Source organism: Thermobia domestica, chromosome 16, assembly GCF_964235325.1.
Source record: "Thermobia domestica chromosome 16, izTheDome1.hap1.1, whole genome shotgun sequence".
NCBI lineage: Eukaryota > Metazoa > Arthropoda > Insecta > Zygentoma > Lepismatidae > Thermobia > Thermobia domestica.
In genome coordinates this window covers 145,250,540-145,273,773 of record NC_137469.1, presented here as the reverse complement: position 1 = coordinate 145,273,773, position 23,234 = coordinate 145,250,540, and the positions used below count along the sequence as shown (strand labels likewise).

Below are 23,234 nucleotides of genomic sequence, written 5' to 3'. Positions count from 1 at the left end.
TTCCAGGGTTGTTCCCCAGTTATACTGGGCAAACGTTAGGTTAGTACCTTGATCTAAGGCTCTGGAGACCTTCCTTTCATTCCTTTTCCAATGTTTTCATCTGTTGATTACTACAGTGTAAAATGGCCTCTGAGGATGTATTTGGTAGCTTATAGTAAATAAACAATAACGACGTAATATATCTTCACGAAACGTGTGGGTTAATTTAACTACAGCTTTACAGTCCCAATAGAAAGCTAAAGTTTTAATATCAATTTCCTGACTTTTATGTACTATTTTCATATTGTTTCAGCTTTCAATTTTCTCATGTATGTTCCCACCGAAAATTGAACCTGAGATCACATGAACAAATGTGAATATGTTAAATATTTTTTAACACTTTAATATACAAAACACAAAACGCTTCAATGATATGCTGCATGGATATGTTTTGGTTACGTCCTGCAATGTATGATTAAAGAAGCCAGGAGGGTGAAGAAAAAATAACAGAAATCTCTTTTATATTTACTCCTTCAACAAACTCCCGACCTCAGAAGGGCAAGCCATAAGTTAGGTAATTTAGTCATACAACGAACACAACCATATCGCTCTCCTGAAATTCTCGTGTGCATGTTTAAAAATCTACTGTTGTTCCACACCAACCAGTCTATATTTTTTGTTGTATATACCTTCGAAGTGAAAGATATTCATTATTACATTTGTTGGTGGTTGGACTCGTGAGTCAAAAACTACTATTAATAAAGAGTTTGTTTTGTCTACTATACCTGCGATTAGAAGGGCCTTATCTAAAAAGATATTTCATTTGTATATGAGAAAAGAAGAAAGTTTATTTTCTAAGAATAAAATAAATATTTTCAATGTGAAGCTAACATTAAGTTTCGAAAAGGAGCTAAGCAGAAGAATTTGTTCGGTCCGAGATCCGGATCTGAGATTTGGATCCGAGATCCGGATCTGAGATTTGGATCCGAGATCCGGATCTGGGTCCGGATCCGGCCAGATCCGGATCCGGATCTCACTGGATCCGGGATATCCGGATCCGAAAATTTTTGGCCATCCCTAGTATGTAACCATTATAACATAATAAAACGCCGATTTTGACATTTGACGTTAACACGTTTAATGTGACCTCTACGTTGCTAGAAGTTTTCTTATTTCTTAACCGTTTTTCCTGCCAAGTCAAGCTTTCTTTAGAGCCTCCTTTGTGGCTAAGCGGTTAGAAGTACGTGCCTTTGGCGTGGGAGCCCCGTGTTTGATTCCCGGCGGAAGCTCGTATGGTCCGGATTCCACATTGGTCAGTAGGTCCATATTTCATATAACCTCGCTGCTAAACTGGACGTTAAACTCAAAATCAACTCAACTCAAGCTTTCTTTAAATAAATATTAAAACTGTTGTTTTGTCCTTTTACAAAGTAAAATTTACATTGGAATCACCCTCCTCTTTTACAGAGTTGTAACTACATATCTCTTTTCAACTCCGTATACTGAACATATTTTCATTCTTGTATTTTACATTTTTTTAATTTTCTGAATTTTCCCTTTTCCGATGAGTGACTTGTCTAACATTCTATGGCACTGAACGATATTCAGCTTTTTATGTGATAACTTAAAAGGAGATTTATCAGATTTAATGTTGTCTTTTATTATTATTTTGTTATATTTCAGTTCTTGAAGCATGCGAAAATGAGACCGAATTAGTGAAGAATTATTATCAGTGGAAATTATCTGTGACTACACTAGAGTCAACGTTTATTGGAATTGTATTTGAAAATAGTTCTAATGAACTTACACCAGAGAAATTTGTCTATAAGATTCGCTTACCCGCTACTCAATGTTCTGACAAGAAACCTGAAATTACTTTTCTAGAGATCTTCTCAGAGACAGGAAGTCAAGGTAATGTATTTCAGCTTTTGTTTGTTCCTTTGCAGTTATCACGGTCACGGTCACGGTCACGGTTGGGGTTTAGTGTAGAGTATCGTGCCGAACCCCTGACTCCATGAGTAGGGTGGGATAAAAGATATATACAAGACGTGAAAGTGGTTTGTTGGGTAGTTTTGTTAGGTATGATAGGCTACATCGGCAACTGTAGCAGAGTAGCTGATTATGACTTCTTTACCAGTTTTGGAAATATGTTAAATGCGTGGTGTGCGATGGACGTTCCGTAGAGCGCATTCGGTGCCGATGTTAGCTATTGCTATGTTAATGTACCTGGGTAAAGTACGCCAGAACTTATTGTGGAGGTGTCGTAGTAGTTCTCTAACAGTCTGGAGATCTAAATCTTACAGAGCTTCACTGTTTCTTGTATATCTGTCGTGACCAGTGATTATACTACCAGTTCTAGTTTCCACACTTGCGATTGTTCGAATGTGACTGTTTGAAGCATGTTGCCAGGCATCACATGCAGAAGTAAGTGTGGACAGGACTATCTTCAGTATGTGAACTCGCACCTCATGAGAGAGTAAACTGCAGCGAAAGATGGAGTATGACGCTGAGATTTTTCGGAAAGCTCGTTGCTTTATGGCACTGATTTGTGCGGCGAACGTTAGTCCACGGTCTAAAGTCACCCAAGTATTTGGCGTACCTGAAGTGAGGAATGTGTGTGTTCTCATAGTTAAGATATTGACGTGCCCGGATGCGTCTTCGACTGTGTATAACAGCATGACTTTAGTCTGCATTGACTTTAATCCTCCACCGTCTGGCCCATTCCTGAAAACTTATTAGTTGGCGTTGCATATAGATGTAACATTCTGCAAGGGAGCTACTCATTGTCAAAAAGGCAGTATCGTCGGCATACTTTGCGAGAAAGCAATCTGATAGGGTAGGTAAATCTGCAGTATATAGTGTATATAAACGTGGTGAAAGTACAGCGCCTTGTGGAACACCTGCTTTGATAGTCCTAGACGAGGATTTGACACCTCCAACAGAGACGTGAAATTTTCTGCCAATGAGATAAGAACGAACTAAATGCAGAATACTATCCGGAAGACCTTGGGTGTATAGTTTATATAATAGTCCTGCTAACCAAACTTCATCAAATGCTTAGAGAAATCCAGATATACTCCAAGGGTATGTTGTTTTTTATTCAAAGCCACTGTTAAGTGATCTACTACTCGTACGAGTTGCGTAGTAGTGCTATGTTGTGCACGAAACCCAAACTGCTGGGATGGTATGAGATCATTATTGACTACATGCTGTTTCAGCCTCCAAAGTAATACACGTTCAAATAATTTACTTAAGTGTGACAGGAGACTTATTGGACTATAGTTTTCTGGGAGCAGCGGATTTTTTCCAGGTTTGGGGATGGTGATGATAGGCGCTTCCTTCCAGGTCTTTGGGAAATAGCATAGTTGGAAGATGGCATTAAAAAAATATGTTAAGAAGACCAGTAATTTCCTTGTGGGGTGTTTCAGTATCTCAGTTCTAAACCCATCAGGCCCAGATGCTGTCCTTGCCGGCAGACATTTGATATGTTTTTCTATTTCCCGAGGTGTTACTAAGGTGGTGTCATCTGTAGGGTTTTGTTTATTTATGGTATATAATGTGATTCGGATGTGCTGTTTGAAATAAAGATTGAGAAATGCTCTGTTAGGCTGGAACTGTTCTTCCAAAGAGTCAGCGAAAATATCCGCTTACGACTGAGGGTCCTGAGTCAACCCTTGAGGTCCTTGTATGACTAGCTTTGGAAGCGTTTGTAGTACGTTGGAATGATTTGGAGGACGTCCAGATTTTGCGATCATTTAGTGTGATATTTCGAAATGTGTCTTCCGAGTACTGTTGATTTTGTCGCCCAGTCAGCATCTTCAACTTTGCTCGGAGCTTGTTCCATAGTGCCTTATATGCTGGATGTAAAGTGTGCTGTCATCAACGCCTAGCCCATCGTTTCAGATGAGTATAGAGTTGTAGATGAAAACTGTCGCTTTGACCGATTTGTGTTGGAGAGATTATAGTGGTGGAACTCGCTGCCTCTGCTGTACGAAGTGATGTCCTCGATGGTGGTGGGCCTATCTCGTACATCAATCATAGTATTTAATTCTTGTTTAAATATATCCCAATCAGTTTGTATTTGCTTGATGAGAGGGGCAGAATGTGCGAGGCTGTGGTGTGAGACATGGAAAATGACTGTATCATGGTCAGAGTCTAAATCGGAGATGACATAATGATGTACACTAAAGGATACGTCTTTGCAAAGAACGACGTGTAGCACATCGGTTTGACCTCCGAATTTTGGATGGTGAGTTGGGTCTCGTGGAGCACTGATGATGAAGTTTGACGTTAGGATATATTGATATAAGGCGTCTCCAGCGTTTTTGGATTAATTGAGTGCCGTTCTTCATGCTTAGCATTAAGATCTCCAGCTAAGATTACTTTGGCTCTAAGTTACCGATGACAACAAAGTCTGTGCTTTCTATTTGTGTGGCCGGAGGACTGTACCCGGTGATCAATATTAATGGAACGCCTGGAGTTATTAGCTCAACAGCAAGTGCCTCTAAAGTAAGTAGGAGTGGTATCGTAATCAACCGGACTGGGAATGCTTTTTTGACTATAAGTAGCAAGCCTCCTTTCTGTCTACCGTCTCTATCCTGTCGGTACACAATGTAATTGGATAGGCGCCAAGTAGTGATTCGAGCAGTAAATTGTGTTTCTTGGATAAACATGACATGCATTTTATGACGTGTGATAAATCTAAGAAGCATTTGTTTCTGCCCCTCAAGACCGTCTGCATTCCACGTGGCAAGAAAAAGTGTGTGGTGTAGAACGCTGGATTTAGAAACAGCCATCGTCCACCATTTCCGCTATTGTTTCTAATTACTGCTGTAGCCTTGGAAGCTGAGTCTGCTGCTTGTCGGAGACGTGTAATACAGTGTACCTCGTTTGACATGTGTTATTATTTTACGGAAAGGTAATTAAAATTACTTGAGGAAGGAAAGAATGGACTTTAAGTGCAGATTTTCTTTAGAGTCCCCTTGTTTGAGTTCAGAAGCTGAGTGGGTGTGTGAAGAAGTGGGAGCTTCAGCGTCATTATTATCTCGAGCCACAGGTTGGTTATTTACAGAAGTAGGAATGGAGATTGTCTCTGCTACTGCTACTGCTGCTTGTAAATTTTTCTTCGTTATATCTGGGTATTCCTTCGATTGCTGTGTCAGTAATTTAAGAGCTTCAGCATATGACTTTAATACCGGACAACCACGGTAATTTGCCGGGTGATCTGCCTGACAGTTTTCACTAGTGCCGGGTGTGGATGTGTCTGATTTACTGCAAGTCTGTGTGAAATGTAGTTGCCCACATTTGAGATAGCGCGGGTGAGCTTTGCAGGTGTCTTGCGAATGCCCCAAGCGTTGGCATCTATAACATTGCAGCACTGAGGGAGGCTTGTAGGGTTCGATTTGGACCTTGTAATGTAGCAAGTTATTAATTGCGTATGTGTCTTTAATACCAGCAGTTCTCTCCAAAGCAACCAAGACCAGTGGCATCATTATTCTTTTGTCATCCGTCTAGCTTTTGTAGAACATTTGATTGACACTTGTTGGTTTGTGGCCCAATCGTATAAGTTCTTATTTCAGGTAATCGAAATCTGTGTCAATAGGCAGTTTGCGGACAACTACCTTAATGAGTCTTTCATTTTTTGCCACTCCTGTGGCATATTCAGTCCTCGTTTGCTTGCAATAAGCTTTGATAGAGCTATAATCATCTTTGTTAGCCGCTTGAAGTCGAATGCGCTCCTTATTGGCTTGTGCTAAGGAAGGCTCCTTCAATGCTCGTGTCAGGGTCGTTATAAAGGTATATGTGTTTTTAATTCCGTATTTAAAAATCGGAGGATGCTTGAGATTGGAGGGCTTGTTCATAGGAACAGCGTTTTTGTTGGCACTAGCGGTATCTGTTTGTTCTGATGTCAACACATCGAACATGTCTGGACGGAAGAGGTGGACAGTCTTGGACACTAGTAGTTAACTTTTCTGCCTTGTTGCGGTTTTCCAAGGAAGACCTATGTCGCTTTAGTGTTCAATCTACTGCATCCATATCTTCCGATTTGTTCGACGTTAATGGTTGTGAGGCACTTGATTAATTTGTTGGTTTTAATTTCAGCTTCGCTAGAACGGCTGGTTGCTTCTTTTTGCCTAAAGGCAGAAGGAAGTCTTCTTGTTTGTAAGTTGCTCTGATTATTTTGCCCCTGATATCGGGAATCTTGGTTGACTGACTTTTTTCAGATTTGACTGGTGTCTTCTGAGAAGCCATCTTGATAGCTAGAGTGGGATATGGCGCCAGCGTACTACAAAAGATGGTAGTGACGTTTACGGTAAATGATATGTTCTTAGAGCTTTAGAAAGCTATCTGTTCCTCCGGAGGGGAAGCACGAAAAGTAATCGTTCGCCGGTAGAGATGCCAAAGTCGTCAACTAGTATTAGCTATCTCTACCTCCGAAGAGGAGAGTATCAAAATAAATCGTTAAACCTAGAGAATAGCAAGGTTGTCAACAGTTAAGACCAAATCAGGGTGTCAACCTCCGAAGAGGTTTAAAAAACAATTCGACGGTTGTTTCCTTAACCTCAAAGAGGCAACTAATTCTCTGTATATACGAATATCGCGATTCAGTTCAACAAATGGGGATGGAATGCCTAAGTGACTCGCTTAATTTTCTCCACCAGCTACGGATACCCTATTTTTTAACCTGGTTAGTGCTCCAGGTGGCCAGTTCTGCAGTTGTACTTCAACAGTTTAGATTTAAATGATCGAACTTCCGATCCTTTCACAAGAAATTAGGAATAATTCAAAGTAAATTTTTTCTATTATAAACTGTAGAATAAAAGGCAAATTCAATCTAAGACGACCTCTGTGCACTAGAGAATATATGAAATGGATTCGAAATGCTATTTAAGATGAGAAATATGTTATAATCTCGTTAAGAAGTCATGAAAAATGATGCATTTCTCAGCTATAAAGAACATCCTCAAAAGTTATCCATTTCAAAGAATAGTACTTTTCTAAGTTTTAGAGCGTTATGTACTGTAAGTATTATTTCTTGTTCATTTATAATTGTTTCGTTAGGCAGAAAATGACACAAACTTGACTTTGAATTAGCTTTAGGTTTAATATATATATATATATATATATATACAGATGGTGATCAGAAAAATGGAAACACCTGTAGTTGGCAACACGTCAGATGTATGGGTTGGCAGTGGTGTCGTGGCGCCCGTAGCGCCGGACCGCTGGTGGTGGTGTGTTAGGTCGGCCTCCATACTACGTCAGGCACAGTAGAACTGCAGTGTCCAGTGGCTGCAGCAGTCGGAGGTAGTGTAAAATGGGAGACCTCTCAGATTTTCAAAGAGGGCAAATTGTTGGTGCGCGGTTATGTGGATTGAGTATGACGGCAGTGGCTACTGTGTTAGGTGTGTCGCGGCATGGGACATTATCGAAGGTGATGACAACCTACACAACACACGGGAAAATCACATCGGGGAAGCGGGACAGTGGGTGGAAGAAAATCATGAGTGACAGGTCACGCCGGGTATTAAAGCGCTTTGTCACTCAGAACTGTCGTGTCACTGCGGAGCAAGTGACGGAGGAACTCAATCATCACCTCCCCCATCCTGTTTCGACAATCACAGTCCGCCGCGAAGTACATGACATGAACTTACGGGGTCGTGTTGCACGGGCTAAACCGCTCATCAGGGACCATAACGCTTTCGCACGCCGCAAATGGTGCCGCGACCATGCAACTTGGATCGTTGAGGACTGGAAACGTGTGATATGGTCGGATGAGTCATCCTTCGCGCTATTCCCAACCACGGGCCATGTTTGTGTGTGGAGAACGCCCAAAGAAGCATATGATCTGCAGTGTCTCCGCCCAAGTGTGAAACATGGCGGCGGCTCGGTGATGCTGTGGGCCGCCATATCATGGTTTTCATTGGGTCCTGTGGTCATACTTAGCGGACGAATCACTGCCAACGATTATGTCGCAATTTTAGGAGACCACTTGCATCCTATGGTCCGGATGTTGTTCCGGGAGAATGACGCCATCTTCCAGGATGATAATGCGCCCATTCACACAGCTGGCGTTGTTGCAGCGTGGTTTGAGGAACATCGAGATGAAGTTCAGCACCTCCCCTGGCCCGCCCAATCCCCAGATCTCAACATAATTGAGCATCTGTGGTCCGTCTTGCAAACACGATTCCGGCGATGATTTCCACCTCCATCCTTTCTCACAGAACTGGCCGATGTCTGCACGAGGAATGGTGTACAATTCCACTTGCTACCATTCACGACCTCTATGCCTCCATCCCACGTTGCATCAATGCTGTTCTGAAGGCGAAAGTTGGCCCGACACCATATTAATCTGGTAAGTTGCAATTTCGTTCAGGTGTTTCCATTTATTTATTTATTTATTTATTTATTTATTTAATATATACAACACAACAGGCTTAATACCCAATCACAGTGTTGTGTACATACAGCAAACGTTACATATATAAATTTCTTAACTATTACTACAGAAAATTTCTTGTTTCACATATGATCTGAACCTGTTTTCTGAGAGACTAAATACATCCACTTTATCAAGCTTATTTACAATATCATTGTATAATTTACACTGCCTCCACATAGGGGATTTATATAATATATTGCTCCTGGCTTTTGCACAATAAAATGTCCCTGTATTTTCTACTCTGGTTTTGCAAGTGGGAATCCGTAATGATATTTTCGAGACCAACTCCATACAGTCAATCTTATTGTATAATAACTTGTATAAGAATAACAAGTCCAACATCCATCTTCTTTTTTCTAGAGTCTCAAAATTAAAGTTGTTTACTAGATCATTGTAGGAAAAATATTTGGGATAATAATTAGTTTTTTTGTATGTAAGCATTTTCAAGAATTTTGTTTGGATGTTTTCTATTTCTTGAGAGTATTTTTTATTATTGGGGGTCCATATTGTAGAACAATATTCTAATTTTGATCTAACATATGTAAAATAAAGTGTTGTAAACGTTGTCTCACTGGAGAAATCTTGCCCTATTCTGTAAATTAAACCTAAGTTTCTATATGCGCTGTTTGTTATCATATCTATGTGTTGATTGAAATTTAGTTCAGGATCAAAAATAACGCCTAAATCTTTGACAGTACTTGGTTTAGACAATTTAGTTTTTTTCAGTGTATAGTCAAAAGTGATAGGATTTCTTTTTCTCGTAAAAGACAGAGATTTACACTTGGATACATTTATTACTAATTTGTTGTCATCGCACCATGTTTGGACTCGCTGTAGGTCTTGTTGTAGTTGTATGCAGTCTTCAGTTGAATTAATTCTAGAATATAATTTGAGATCATCAGCGAATAGGAGAATCTCAGAGTTTTCAATAAAAAGTGGAATTTCATTAATAAGTAGGAGAAATAGCAGAGGACCCAGATGAGATCCTTGAGGAACCCCAGACAGAGTAACAAACTTTTCGGTGACATGCCCCTTGTATAGAATAGATTGTTTCCGGTTACATAAATACGATACAATATATTCTATTGCCGACTTTGAAAAGTTTAGGCTTGTTAATTTCGCCATTAGAACATCATGATCCATGACATCGAATGCCTTACTGAAATCGGTATAAATAACGTCTACCTGGCCGCCTTTGTCTAACTCCGTTGCTATAAAATTTGTTACAACTGCTAGGTTTGATGCAGTAGACCTATTGTGTAAGAAACCATGTTGATGAATAGATATAATTGGCTTAACGTGATTCAGAATTCGTGTATATAAAATACTCTCAAGAATTTTGGCAAAAGGAGATAATATAGCTATAGGTCTGAAGTTTTGTATTTCGCTTTTATTTCCAGACTTTGGCACTGGACACACTAAACTTTCTTTCCATAAGTCTGGAAAAGTGCCTGTTCTTATGGACATATTGAATATAGTATGGAGCGGATGCTTGAATATATCAATACAGCCTTTGACAACATACGGAGGAATACCATCCGGTCCACATGACGCTTTTGGTTTGAGTGCCTTTATAGCCACTTCAATTTCTCGCAGTTGAATTTCACCAAGTTGAAAGTTGTCCAACAGGCTAATGCATTCCGTCTTGTTAGATATAAAACTGTCTACGTCATATTTTGCTGAGACATTGTTATAAACAGATTGAAAGTAATGCGCGAAGGCCTGAGCAATCTCATTGTCCTTATTTAGTTCTTTCCCATTGTAAATAAAGGAGGCTGATGACATATGCTTGGTTTTGCTTTTGACAAAACTCCAAAGTTGGCCCGGATCATTATGAATAGAAAGTTCAGATTCTAGAATGAATGTTTTATACGCAATTGATATGTCGGTCTTTATCTGTTTACGTAACTCATGAAATTTTTCACGATGATATAGGCTTGCAGTTATTCCACTTTTCCATTTTTTATGATGATATGATTTGGATTTTATTTTTCTAATTATACTATAAGTGAACCAGCTCGGATAATTTCCATTAACATGTTTCTTACGGGGAATACACATACTAAATACATTATTAATCATGTTGTAAAAGTTGGATAGCACATTATTGATATCATTCATTTGCGAAAGACAGCCCCAGTTTATTTTGTGCAGTTCCACGTATAATTTTTTAAAATCAGCCTTCTTAAAGTTGAAACCAGATACTTTAGTTTCTCTATTTTCTTTCTTTGTAACGTTTAATGGGATAGAGACATTTATTGCGGGATGGTGTCTGTCTTCCCTAGTAACAAGAGGACAGTCTCTTTCAACGAGAACCTTATCAATATTTGATAATACCAAATCTAAAGTTCGGCCGTTACTGTTACGAATATTATTAAATGACGCTAAATCATATAAGGACATAAAGTTATATAATTTTTTACAATTTGTTGTTGATGATAAGAAATCAAAAGCACAACCTGTTATTTCAGGAATATTGAAATCCCCTATGCAGAGAATGTTGCTACCTATTGGGCAATTAGTCTCAATAAATTGATAGAATTGTTCATATATTACTAAACTTGATTCAGGAGGAATGTATACTGCACATATGAATAATTTAAAACCGTGAATTACAAGTTTGACAAGAACACATTCAAAATACAAGTCATACGAATTAACAAGATATATATTATGATTATAGTGTGTTGCTATTATTACACCCCCTCCCTTACATTGATTAAACAGTTCGAGATTTCTATCCTGGCGGAAGACTTTGTATCTATTGTCAAAGAACTCTGTATCGAAATGATTTTCGGTTAAGAAACTTTCAGTGATTATAATAACATCATAATTATTTGAGAGTACATTTGTATAAAATTCTTGAGCTTTGGAACGCAAACCAAAAGTATTTTCATAGAACACCGAAAACATACATATTTGCTTCAGAGACTTAACTTTCTGAGAGGAGGGTTCATGCATGTTATGTTTACAGAATCCGAGTCTCGAATTACACTCAGTATTTCCTGGAATTTCTTTTGGTGGAGGAATGCTACCTTGGTTGCTACAGGTGATCAATTGTTTTGTTCTACTTACATGTTGCAGTTCCTGAAAACACAATTCTCACTGGTTTCTGGTCGGTTTGCGCTTCACTGACGCAGAGGAGGAGGAGGGTTGGGTTCTGGAACTCTGTTGTTTTCCATGTTGAATGACAGGTGCCTCGGGGGAATTACCAGTACGATTGGGTGTTTCTTGCAGAGCAGTAGGGGGTGCGGTCACATCTGGTATTTCACTTTCAACACGTTGCCTTCCTTCTTTTTCTAACATTTCTGAAAGTGTGTATTTTCTCCCGTCAATGTATAAATAGCGATAACTCATATAGGAAAGTTTTCCTTGATTGCGAGCTTGTGACATAAAATATCGAAGACTTTTCCTCTCATCTCGCACTGCATACGAATAATCTTGTTCTACATAGATATTTGATCCACGCAACTTTTTCTTATTTTGTAGAACTGATTCCTTTTTTTTTATCACTTAAGAACTTGCACACTATTGGACGACATCTGCCTGGAAGTTTTCTGCCTGCACGGTGACATCTCTGAATGTCCTCGTCTGATAAGTCCAGCTGGAAACGATCCCGTAATAAATTACGCACTTTGTTTTCAGTGTTGCTCCAATTTTCACTTTCTTCCTCTTCAACGCCATAGAACACTAAATTCTGCCTTCGACTACGATTCTCCAGATCATCCAGTTTACTCTGTAGTAATGAATTGTGCTGTTGAAGATTATTTAGTTCACTTTTCACTAGTACGAGTTCATTTTCCAGTACACATACACGATTCACTAACGTCGTCATGGTTTCGCGTAATTGTCGCACTTCAGACACTAAGAGTTCATTAGAGCCCCGTAGAGAGTTAATCATTTCTTTGATTTCTGTTACATCATTCTTTTGAGAATTAGTTGGTCCCGGATTTTGTTCTACTCCAGAAATGATTAGCAATGTCGCGATTACCAAACCGTAGGCATACAGCTCGTTTGAATTTGTGGCTGCATGTAGCACTTTTATTTTTGTCCTTTTTATTGCTGTACTGGCGAACAAACCTATTCTGCATCTCCAGAGGGTTATTGAGATACCCATTCCACGCTTGAATGCACCACGGAGCTAAAGAAAAACACGTCCGACTGCTTCGACAACTCACTTCCAAATTTCGAATTTTTCTGATCACCATCTGTATATGTATATATATATATGTATATATATATTTGTAGCAGTTTTGTGGGATTATTGTAAATAATAATAATAATAATAATAATAATAATAATAATAATAATAATAATAATAATAATAATAATGATAATAATGTTTCCTATTTTGCCTGATGAGAACAGAGATTCAATTTAGTTTGGACCGAATTTGGAAAACTACTGTCATCTGTAAATGACGTAGTACGACACATCTGCTGTAGTGAACAGTAATATATTGTTAAAGTTGTAGGTGGATGAATGTCGTCAAATATTCCTAATATAAACCGTTATTTTGAAGGGTTTAGTTCTTTAACATTGTCGTTTCTCCTACATAGAATAGTGAAACAGTGTCGAAAGGATGAGTTCACACATTGGGGTGAGTACTCCAAAAGCTATTGTGCTCTCTTTCCCGAAATCGGAAACCGGTGGCGAAACAGTCATCCACGAAAGCATCTGAAAGAGGACTTCAATTAAACTCGTCCAGTGCTGCAGAGAATTCGTCAATTAGAGTGCCCACGAAAGTCATTACACTGAGAAAAATAAGCGATAACCTAGTGGAGATTAATGGACAATTTGGCTGCTAGAACCAGTTAATAATTTGCAACAACACTTGTGGGACAAAAAAGGTTACTTTTGAGAAGTTACCGGAAAAATCACTCGAAAAAGGTTATTGAAAAATGAGTAGAAACAATAGAGTGTTTGGTTGTTACTAACCTATAAAGTAGATTAGACGAAGGTTAACAATTCAGGAAGGTTAATGTAATATAAAACACTCTGTTGATATCAAGCGAGTTTCACACAAGGTAAATTCAACCCTCCAGAACTTGTTTACCGATAAAACTGATTTACTAGAAGCACAAATAGCAACGTCACCGTTTGCAATTTTAATAACGAAAAGTTTTAAATTTCTTTGTGAATACAGCCGAAGGAATAGGAAAATATGAATTCTACATGAAAATATGAATTCTACATGAATCAATAGAGAAATGTAAAGGAAAGTTTATTTATGGACGTTTATGCATTTTCTGATATTTAAATGAATATAAACTTATATGTTTTTCTAGTACAAATAATCACACTAGATGGTAGCAATACTAATTATGTAACTGTTGTCAAATAATTCATATACTTCTAGGAATAATTTCGTGACGTTTACAGGAAACATAATACGTTCCACGTTGCTTTACGGTACAAATATCGGAAATATTCTACAGCTTTGCTTGTAGGAAAAAGTAACACTGAAACACATTTTCACTGCTAGTTGCTTGATATTACTGATATGAATAGAGTACAAGGGTATTCAAAAAACATACCTTACCAAGAAACCTAGCCTCTCTTGCGTCTGTTATTGTGTCAGCGAGGACCAGGTATTGTAATACGTACCTGTGAGCGTAACACAAATACTACACTTAGGGGATTGACGAAAGTTCTCGCTTTCGAAGGGTTCCTTGATTTTTGAACTTCATCTAATCATCTTTTCATCTTCTTTCATCTCTGTTTGGGCTTCGGCCCTAGTACTCTTCATCTTTATGGCGGACTCAGGCAATGCTCCCGGACAGTCTAATCTGGTTCAGACATCTCCATTAAATATCGGGCCAAATGGTCGGCAAAAAACGCAACCGCGTATTGTTACTGGCACTACGCGTGTAGTACAAGCTACCACCAGTGTTCCAACATCTTATGCAACCTGTGTAGCTAACGGACAAAGAATTCGTTCGAGATCTCTTTCTGATGGAGAGCAAACATTGGATCCAAAGAAACAACGTCTCACACCCATCGCAGATCCTACTGCTGCTAATCATCCTAGCACTAATATGGATTGGACATCCACTTCCACTGAAAATCAAATCATGTTTAATCAAGAAACCATTTATAACTTCTTGTTAACTGATTATGATCCGAAATATGACACAGTGCGCGCTGTCTTTCAGCAACTTGTAAAATACGTTCCTCGTCCAGAAATAAGAGAAATCATCAAGACTCGTCGGGGTATAATCCTGAAATCGACCAATCCAAACTTCGCCACTCACGTCCGCAACAAAGCGACTTTCGAAATTTTTGGGTTGAAAGCAAAAATATCTACTTTAAGCTCGAGCGGACGAAAGACACCACCACCACCACGACGTCCTCCAATGTTATCCGTGGTCATTCGTGGCGTAGAACCCGACTTCACCGATGAGGAAATCTACTCTGAATTACATCAAGAAGGACTACCTGTCAAGCGGTGCATACGTATCAAGAACAACCAGGGTCCAACATACCTAGTTCGCGTTCTTACTGATCAACAACAGTTGATCGACCAACTTCTTCTACACGGAGCATATATATACCGGCGTCGTTACAAAGTGGAACCATCTCGCACACCAGCACCTCTGCCGGTTAGATGCGAGAAATGCCAACAATATAATTCTCATCCGACATCTGAGTGTCCGAATACCATCAAATGTGGATATTGTTCACTGGAACATCCGACAAAAAGCTGCCCTAATCTTAAGGAACCACCACACTGTGACCGATGTTCTGAAAGACATCCCACTTATAGCTACAAGTGCAAAGCTAAGCCTAAACCCGATCCAGCTAAGCCAGAACTTGTTGTACCGATACGTTCTGTTGACACTCCAACACCACCAGCAAATTCGTTACGCCACCCAATAACTGTTGAAGATCTATTGCGCTTCCTTACTATATCTTTACAAAATATCCATCCTTTTGATCGCAACCACATCCTGAATCAGATCATGTATGCAGCCAAATTACTGTTTAACTTACAACTTCATGCTACCTATTCCGGACCTACAGTTCACTTTCAAATTCAGCCAATCGAAGTCTATGTTTAATATGGGTGCTTCTACATACACTTGTATACTACGTATCAGTATGGCTTATAATTTACTTTTTCTGAACATTCGATCAGTCTTAACCCATCACGTGCTCTTCACACAACTTCTGCAAGAAGAAAACATAGCAGCCTTTGCACTTAACGAAACTTACCTCGCACCACATCTTTCCTGCTATTTTCCGAAATATCATCTACTCCGACATGATGCTCCATCTGGCCCCAGAGTCTACGGAGGTACAGCTATAGGTGTTAGCCAACGTCTTCCTTATCGAGCAGTTACTGTTCCATTTCAGCTCACACACCATCTTCCTGAGCATAATGTCATGACTATTTATTTTCGAGGCCGAACTGTCACCTTCGTCACCATATACTTTCGTCCAGGCAAAGCAATCAACTATGACTTCTTTCGATATATCGATTCTACCTTTAGGCATTACATTATCATGGCAGATCTAAACATTCATAGCCGGTCACAGCGAGATAAAACTAATTTTCTCTACTTTCTTCAGACTGAAACAGTTGCCGAATACCATGTTTTACCGAAACCTACACGCCCTGTCAGCAATACTACTCCTGATGTTGTCATCACATCAACATCTCTCTCGCAGAGTATACATATCGATGTGCTCGATTCTATCGGTAGTGACCATGTACCTATCAAACTTGCACTTCACTGCTCTCCTCGCTCTCAACCTAAGCTACCTACACAGAAAGTATTCTGTTACAAACGAGCTAATTGGGAGCAATATCGCTCTGATTTGGACAATGCTATTAATACACTACTCATGCCAACTACACAATGTGATCTTGATCACACAATAGCCGCTCTTACTGAATCTATTCAAGATGCAGCACGCCGTTCCATTCCAACAGCAGAAGTACAATTACATAAACCAAAATTGCCTCCGCACTATTTACCTTTCATATCCGCTTCTCGTCGAGCACATCGTGAGTATCTCGCTACGGGTAATCTTGATGCGCTTAGACTTCATCGCCAATACCTTAGAATTACGCACAATTATATTGTTGCCTATAAGAAACGCCATTGGATTCAAACTTGCAACACACTTGCAAGTGAATCACACCCCAGTAAATATTGGCGCAAATTCCATCAACTCACCGGTACAGTATCCCGCTCACCATACCCCATTGTTCACAATAATCAGGCAGTAATCACTGATATGGATAAAGCGAATACGTTTGCTACATTTTTTCAAGATGTCTTTACACCTCTTCCTGGTTGGCATACACCGCAGCGCCTACAAAATTCAATAAACCGACGTACAGATCCAACATCTGCTTCTCTGCGCCCATCTATCAGCCACTCTTTAGAGCCCAATAATCAACTTACCACTCCGATCCAACCAGATGATATTCGCCAAACATTGCTCCGTAAACGAAACACTGCACCAGGCTTTGATTCTGTTACCTATGTTCTCATCAGACAAGCATCACCTGCTTTTCTACTTTTTCTCAGCGCCATATATACTTTCATCCTGCGAACTGGATTTTTTCCAATCGACTGGAAATACTCGAAAGTTCTTCTATTTCCCAAACCTAACAAACCTTCAACTGACGTACAGTCCTATCGCCCTATTCATCTCACCAGTTGCCTTTGCAAAATATTAGAACGCATTCTAGTCCGCCGCTTGCACACTCATCTTGCAACTCATAATCTACTTCCTATTCATCAAGCCGGTTTTCGACCTCATTTTAGTACAATGGATCAGTTATTACGACTATCTACGGCTGTTTATGATCAATACAACACAGGTTTTCCTTCTTGTCTGGTAGCCTTTGATCTAGAAAAAGCTTTCGACAAAGTTTGGCACCCTGGTTTACTATACAAACTCCATAACTATTTTTTACCATCCTCTTATATCAGATTCATCCATTCTTTCTTACTAGGGCGACTAGCATATATCTCTATTAACGGAACACTTTCTCATCCGATCTTCATCCAATCTGGCGTTCCTCAAGGATCGTCACTGTCTCCTTTATTATACCTACTGTATGTTGCCGACCTTGTAGTTCCAAACAACATCAACATATTTCAGTTTGCTGACGACACCGCCTTTTTTACGACAGGCCGCACAGTACAATCCATCAGTAAAACTATGCAAACGGCAATTGATGCATTCGTTGACTGGTGTAATATATGGCGATTAAGTATTAATTCTACCAAAACTCAGGCTATTGTTTTCCTGCCACGTAGACGCCGTTCACGTATCTACAGGAATCCAAGTCGATTAAACCTCCAAGTAGACCATACACCTGTTGTACCGTCAAATACTCTTACTTATCTTGGTGTCATATTTGACTCCAAACTTACTTGGACCCCACATCTCACCAAGATCATACGCCAAGCGCAAAATTGGCTCAACCTCCTCAAGCGCCTAGTTGGTACAACCTGGGGTTTAAAACCGTTAACAGTACTTCATACATATAAAGCATTTATGCGCAGTACATTAACATACGGTCATACTGCCTGGACATCTGCACCGCCAAAATTCTATCAGAAGTTGGCTATCCTAGAGCGACATGCTCTACGCCTAGCACATCGCATCAGATTACCGCATCCGACACGGTTACTTTACGAGCTGATTGACTTTCCACCTTTATTGCACCATCTCGAACAGCTTCGTACTCGGTACGTTTGCAAGCGAATTGACCAGCAGCATCCCATGTTACTAGATATCCTACGGTACGATCGGGATCACGACGCACCCTCAGCTTACGTTGATACTCCCCTACAGCACTTCATGACTCTTTATCATTTGCAACTCGATGATGCTGTAGTGGATCCCGAAATCTTTCACATCTACGAACCACGTGAGCTTTCATCATTCATATATCCATCATACGCACCGTAACTACCTATTAACATGGGCTTCCTCTGTCTCCATCAGTTCCTGAATCGCCCCAGGAACAGAAGATAACTTGCATTCGTCTGTACTAACAAATACCTTGTGATGTGGCGTTCAGAGCACTTCATTTCATCTTCATCTACTTCTCTCCATATTGCCTCCTGTACCATATTCATTCCTGTTTTGCACTCGTCTTAACTCCGCACTACATGGTAATAAACGTATTATTTTCTACAATATTGCTATCTCATGCTTATATCATGCTTGTACTTCATTAGATGTTATTGTCACCCTTCCATCCCCTCTCTGTGTATATGTATTTAATAAATTAATAAATAAATATTATATCCTTGTGCACCTCTTAGACCGACCACATTAAACTGGAAACTACATTTTAAATAAAGCACTTACCCGAAAAAAGGGCAAAACCCTTTAGCGGGACGACGGACAAAAAAAAAAAATTCAAAAAAAAAAAAAAACATCATACCTTACCAAGAAACCTATCCTCTCTTGTGTCAGTTACTGTGCCAGCGAGGACCAAGTATAGCATACGTACTTGCGAGCATTGCACAATTACAGCACTTAGGGGTCTGACGAAAGTTTTCACTTTCGGAGGGTGTCTTGTTTTTTGAACTTCATCTAACATTCTTTTCATTTTTTTTTCATCTTCATCTGGGCTTCGGCCCTCGGCTACTCTATCACGATGACAGACACTGGCAAAGCTAACGGACCTACGAATATCGGTCAGGATTTAGGATTACAACCTCCACCACTTAACATCGGGCCTAATGGTCGCCAAAAGACGCAGCCAAGGATTGTTACGGGAACACCTCGTTCAGACCGTAACTCTATTCCTTCGACACCTACGCTGACTGCATCACTAAAGGACATAGAATTCGTTCTCGATCTTTCTCTGATGGCGAACAAGCGCTAGATTCAAAGAAGCAACGAATTACTCCCAATGTTCATCAGACTACAACTGACAGCCATTGTATGGATTGGGCATCCACTTCTGCCGATAATCATCAGCAATACCAGTCAGATCCCGTGTACAACTTCTTGCTAACCGACTACGATCAGAAGTATGACACTGTTCGTGCTGTCTTCCAGCAATTAGTCAAGTACGTCCCTCGGCCTGAGATCCGTGAAATTGTTAAGACGCGCCGTGGCATCATTTTGAAATCCACTAACCCAAATTTCGCCACGCATGTTCGCAACAAGGCAACTTATGAAATTTTGGGGACCAAAGCAAAGATTTCTACTTTACAGCCGAGTACACGCAAAACTCCTCCTCCACCACGGCGACCTCCTATGCTGTCTGTAGTTATTCGTGGTGTGGAGCCTGATCTTACTGATGACGAAATTCTTGCTGAACTCCATCAGGAAGGGCTACCTATAAAGCGTTGTATCAGGATAAAGAACAACCAGGGACCAACTTATCTCGTTCGAGTGCTGACTGATCAACAAGAGCTGATTGATCAACTTCTATCCAAGGGCGCATATATCTATAGACGCAAATATAAGGTTGAGCCATCTCGCACGCCAGCACCACTACCTGTTCGCTGCGAGAAATGTCAACAATATAATTCACACCCAACAGCTGAATGCACAAACAGCACCAAATGTGGCTATTGTTCCCGCGAACATCCTACAAAAAGCTGTCCAAACCTTCAAGAACCACCACGTTGTGATCGCTGTTCTGAACGTCACCCAACGTACAGCTATAAATGTAAAGCTAAGCCTCAGCCTGATCCAGCAAAGCCTGAACTAGTTGTTCCAATACGTTCGGTCGATGCACCAACTCCACCAGCAAATTCATTGCGCCATCCAGTTACCGTCGAAGATCTACTCCGTTTTCTCACTATTTCACTACAGAACATCCACCCATTTCTTCGCAAGCATATTCTAACTCAAATCATGCACGCAGCCAAACTATTATTTAATCTACAACTACATGCAACGTATTCCGGACCAACAGTGCATTTCCAAATCCAACCACTTGAAGTTTATGTTTGATATGGACAGCTCTACCTTCGGACTTATATTCACTTTCATTATGAGTTACAATTTACTTTTCCTTAACATACGATCACTGTTGACGCACCAACTGCTCTTTACACAGCTCCTCAAGGAGGAACAAATTGCCGCATTTGCTCTTAATGAAACTTACCTTGCACCATATTTAACATGCTATATACCGAAGTATAATTTACTTCGACACGACGCTCCAACTGGACCACGTCTCTACGGAGGCACAGCTATTGGCATTCGGCAAAGTCTTCCTTATCGTGCAGTTACTGTTCCACCTGCTCTTCAACTTCCTGAACATAACATCACGACAATTTATTTTAGAGGCTAAACAGTTACCTTTGTTACTATTTACTATCGTCCAGGCAGAGTTATCAGCTATGATTTCTTCCGCTATATTGATACCAACTTTCGGCATTACATTATCATGGCCGACCTCAATTTTCATAGCCGTTCCCAACGTGACAAAGACAACTTTCTCGATTTTGTTCGGAATGAAACACGAGCTGAATTTCATACTTTACCGAAACCTACACGTCCTATCAGTCGCACTACTCCTGACGTAGTCATAACTTCATCTTCACTATCTCAGTCTATTCACATATCTGTACTTGACTCCATAGGTAGCGACCATGTCCCCATCAAAGTCGAACTTCATTGTTCTCCCAACACTCAGCCGAAGCCTCCTCCTCAGAAGGTCTACTGCTATCAAAAGGCAAATTGGGAACAATATCGCACCGATTTAGACACTGCCGTAAGTACGCTCACAATGCCTAGTACGCAATACGAACTCGATCGAACAATCACTGGACTTACTACAGCCCTTCAAGACGCAGCACAACGTTCCATTCCAACAATCGAAGTTCAGCTACACAAACCTAAGTTACCTCCGCAATATTTACCATTTATTTCAGCATCCCGGAGAGCTTTCCGTGAATATCTCGCTACGGGTAACCTTGAAGCGCTTCGGCTTCATCGCCAGTACCTACGGATCACGCATAATTATATCGTTGCGTTCAAGAGACGCCACTGGATTCAAACTTGCAACACACTAGCTAATGAAACACATCCTACCAAATATTGGCGCAAATTCCATCAATTAACAGGTAGAGTTTCTCGTACGCCTTACCCCATTGTTCATAATCATCAAGCAGTCCTCACGGATGCAGAAAAGGCTAATATTTTTGCTTCCTATTTTCAAGATATCTTTACACCTCTACCCGGTTGGCATACACCAGATCGCTTGCAATCAACTATAAACCGCCATACCGATGCAACTTCTTCTTTCTTTCGTCCGTCTGCTGATCATGATTTAGAACCAAATAATCCTCTAACCATGCCGATTCAACCCGAAACTATTAGTAATACACTTAAAGGTAAACGGAATACTGCACCAGGATTTGACTTTGTTACATATGTACTCATCAGACAAGCGCCTCATTCTTTTCTACTCTTTCTTAGCACCATTTATACATTTATTCTGCGCACTGGATATATTCCATTCGACTGGAAATACTCAAAAGTGCTTCTCTTTCCTAAACCAAAGAAACCTCCATCAGAAGTCACATCCTATCGTCCTATTCACCTCACTAGTTGTCTATGCAAAATCTTGGAAAGAATCCTTGTCCGTCGCATGCACGACCATCTTCACTCACATAATCTTCTTCCAATACACCAAGCTGGATTTCGACCAAATTTTAGTACTCAAGATCAATTATTCCGTCTCACCACAGCTATTTACAATCAATACAATACAGGTTTTCCTTCTTGCCTTGTAACATTTGATTTGGAAAAGGCTTTTGACAAAGTTTGGCACCCTGGCTTACTATATAAACTTCGTAACTATCGACTGCCAACTTCATACATCCGCTTCATACACTCCTTCTTAATAGGACGACTAGCTTACATCTCAATCAATGGAACGCTATCTCATCCTATCTTGCTGCAATCAGGTGTACCACAAGGCTCATCATTGTCTCCTTTATTATACTTACTGTACGTCGCTGATCTTGTTATTCCTAATAACACCACAATATTTCAGTTTGCTGACGACACTGCTTTTTTCACATCTGGCCGCACCGTACAATCACTTAATAAAACCATGCAAGTAGCCATTGATTGATTTGTGCGATGGTGTCATGTTTGGAGGTTAAATATTAACTCTTCCAAAACACAAACCATAGTTTTCTTACCACGTCGACGCTGTTCACGAGTGCATCGAAACCCGAATCTACTTCGCCTTCAGGTTGATCTTACGCCTATTCCAGTTTCAAGTACTATTACGTATCTCGGTGTCATTTTTGACACTCATCTTACCTGGACTCCACACCTCACCAAACTCATAGGTCAAGCGCAAAATCGACTTAATCTTCTCAAAAGATTAGTGGGCACAACCTGGGGATTAAGGGCACGTACCGTTCTCAATACCTATAAAACCTTCATGCGGAGTACATTAACCTACGGACATACAGCCTGGGCATCTGCGCCATTAAAATTCTATCAAAAACTTGCTATACTAGAACGCCATGCTATACGCCTAGCATACCGCATAAGCCTACCGCACCCAACACGTTTACTTTATGAGATGATCGATTTTCCGCCATTATTAACGCATCTTGAACAACTACGTATACGTTACATCAGCAAACGTATGGCACAGCCCCATCCTATGATACTTGATATACTCCGCTACGACCGTGACAACGATGCACCACCAACTTTCATTGACACCCCTCTCCAACACTTCATGACATTATATCATTTACAGTTAGATGATGACATCTTGGACCCCGAAATCTTTACAATCTACCGACCGCACGAACTTTCATCTCACATCTATCCATCATATGCACAG

The 23,234-nt window shown here is 40.2% G+C and overlaps 1 protein-coding gene across 1 annotated transcript in view; it reads left to right on the top strand.

The window, feature by feature from the left end:
• LOC145672648 (uncharacterized) overlaps positions 1 to 23,234 on the top strand; it is a 335,313-nt gene that overhangs the window by 215,348 nt on the left and 96,731 nt on the right. The window contains exon 4 of the mRNA XM_081741811.1: positions 1,663 to 1,890. Coding sequence (XP_081597937.1) covers positions 1,663 to 1,890 — 228 coding nt within the window. The remainder of the gene's footprint in view (positions 1 to 1,662; positions 1,891 to 23,234) is intronic.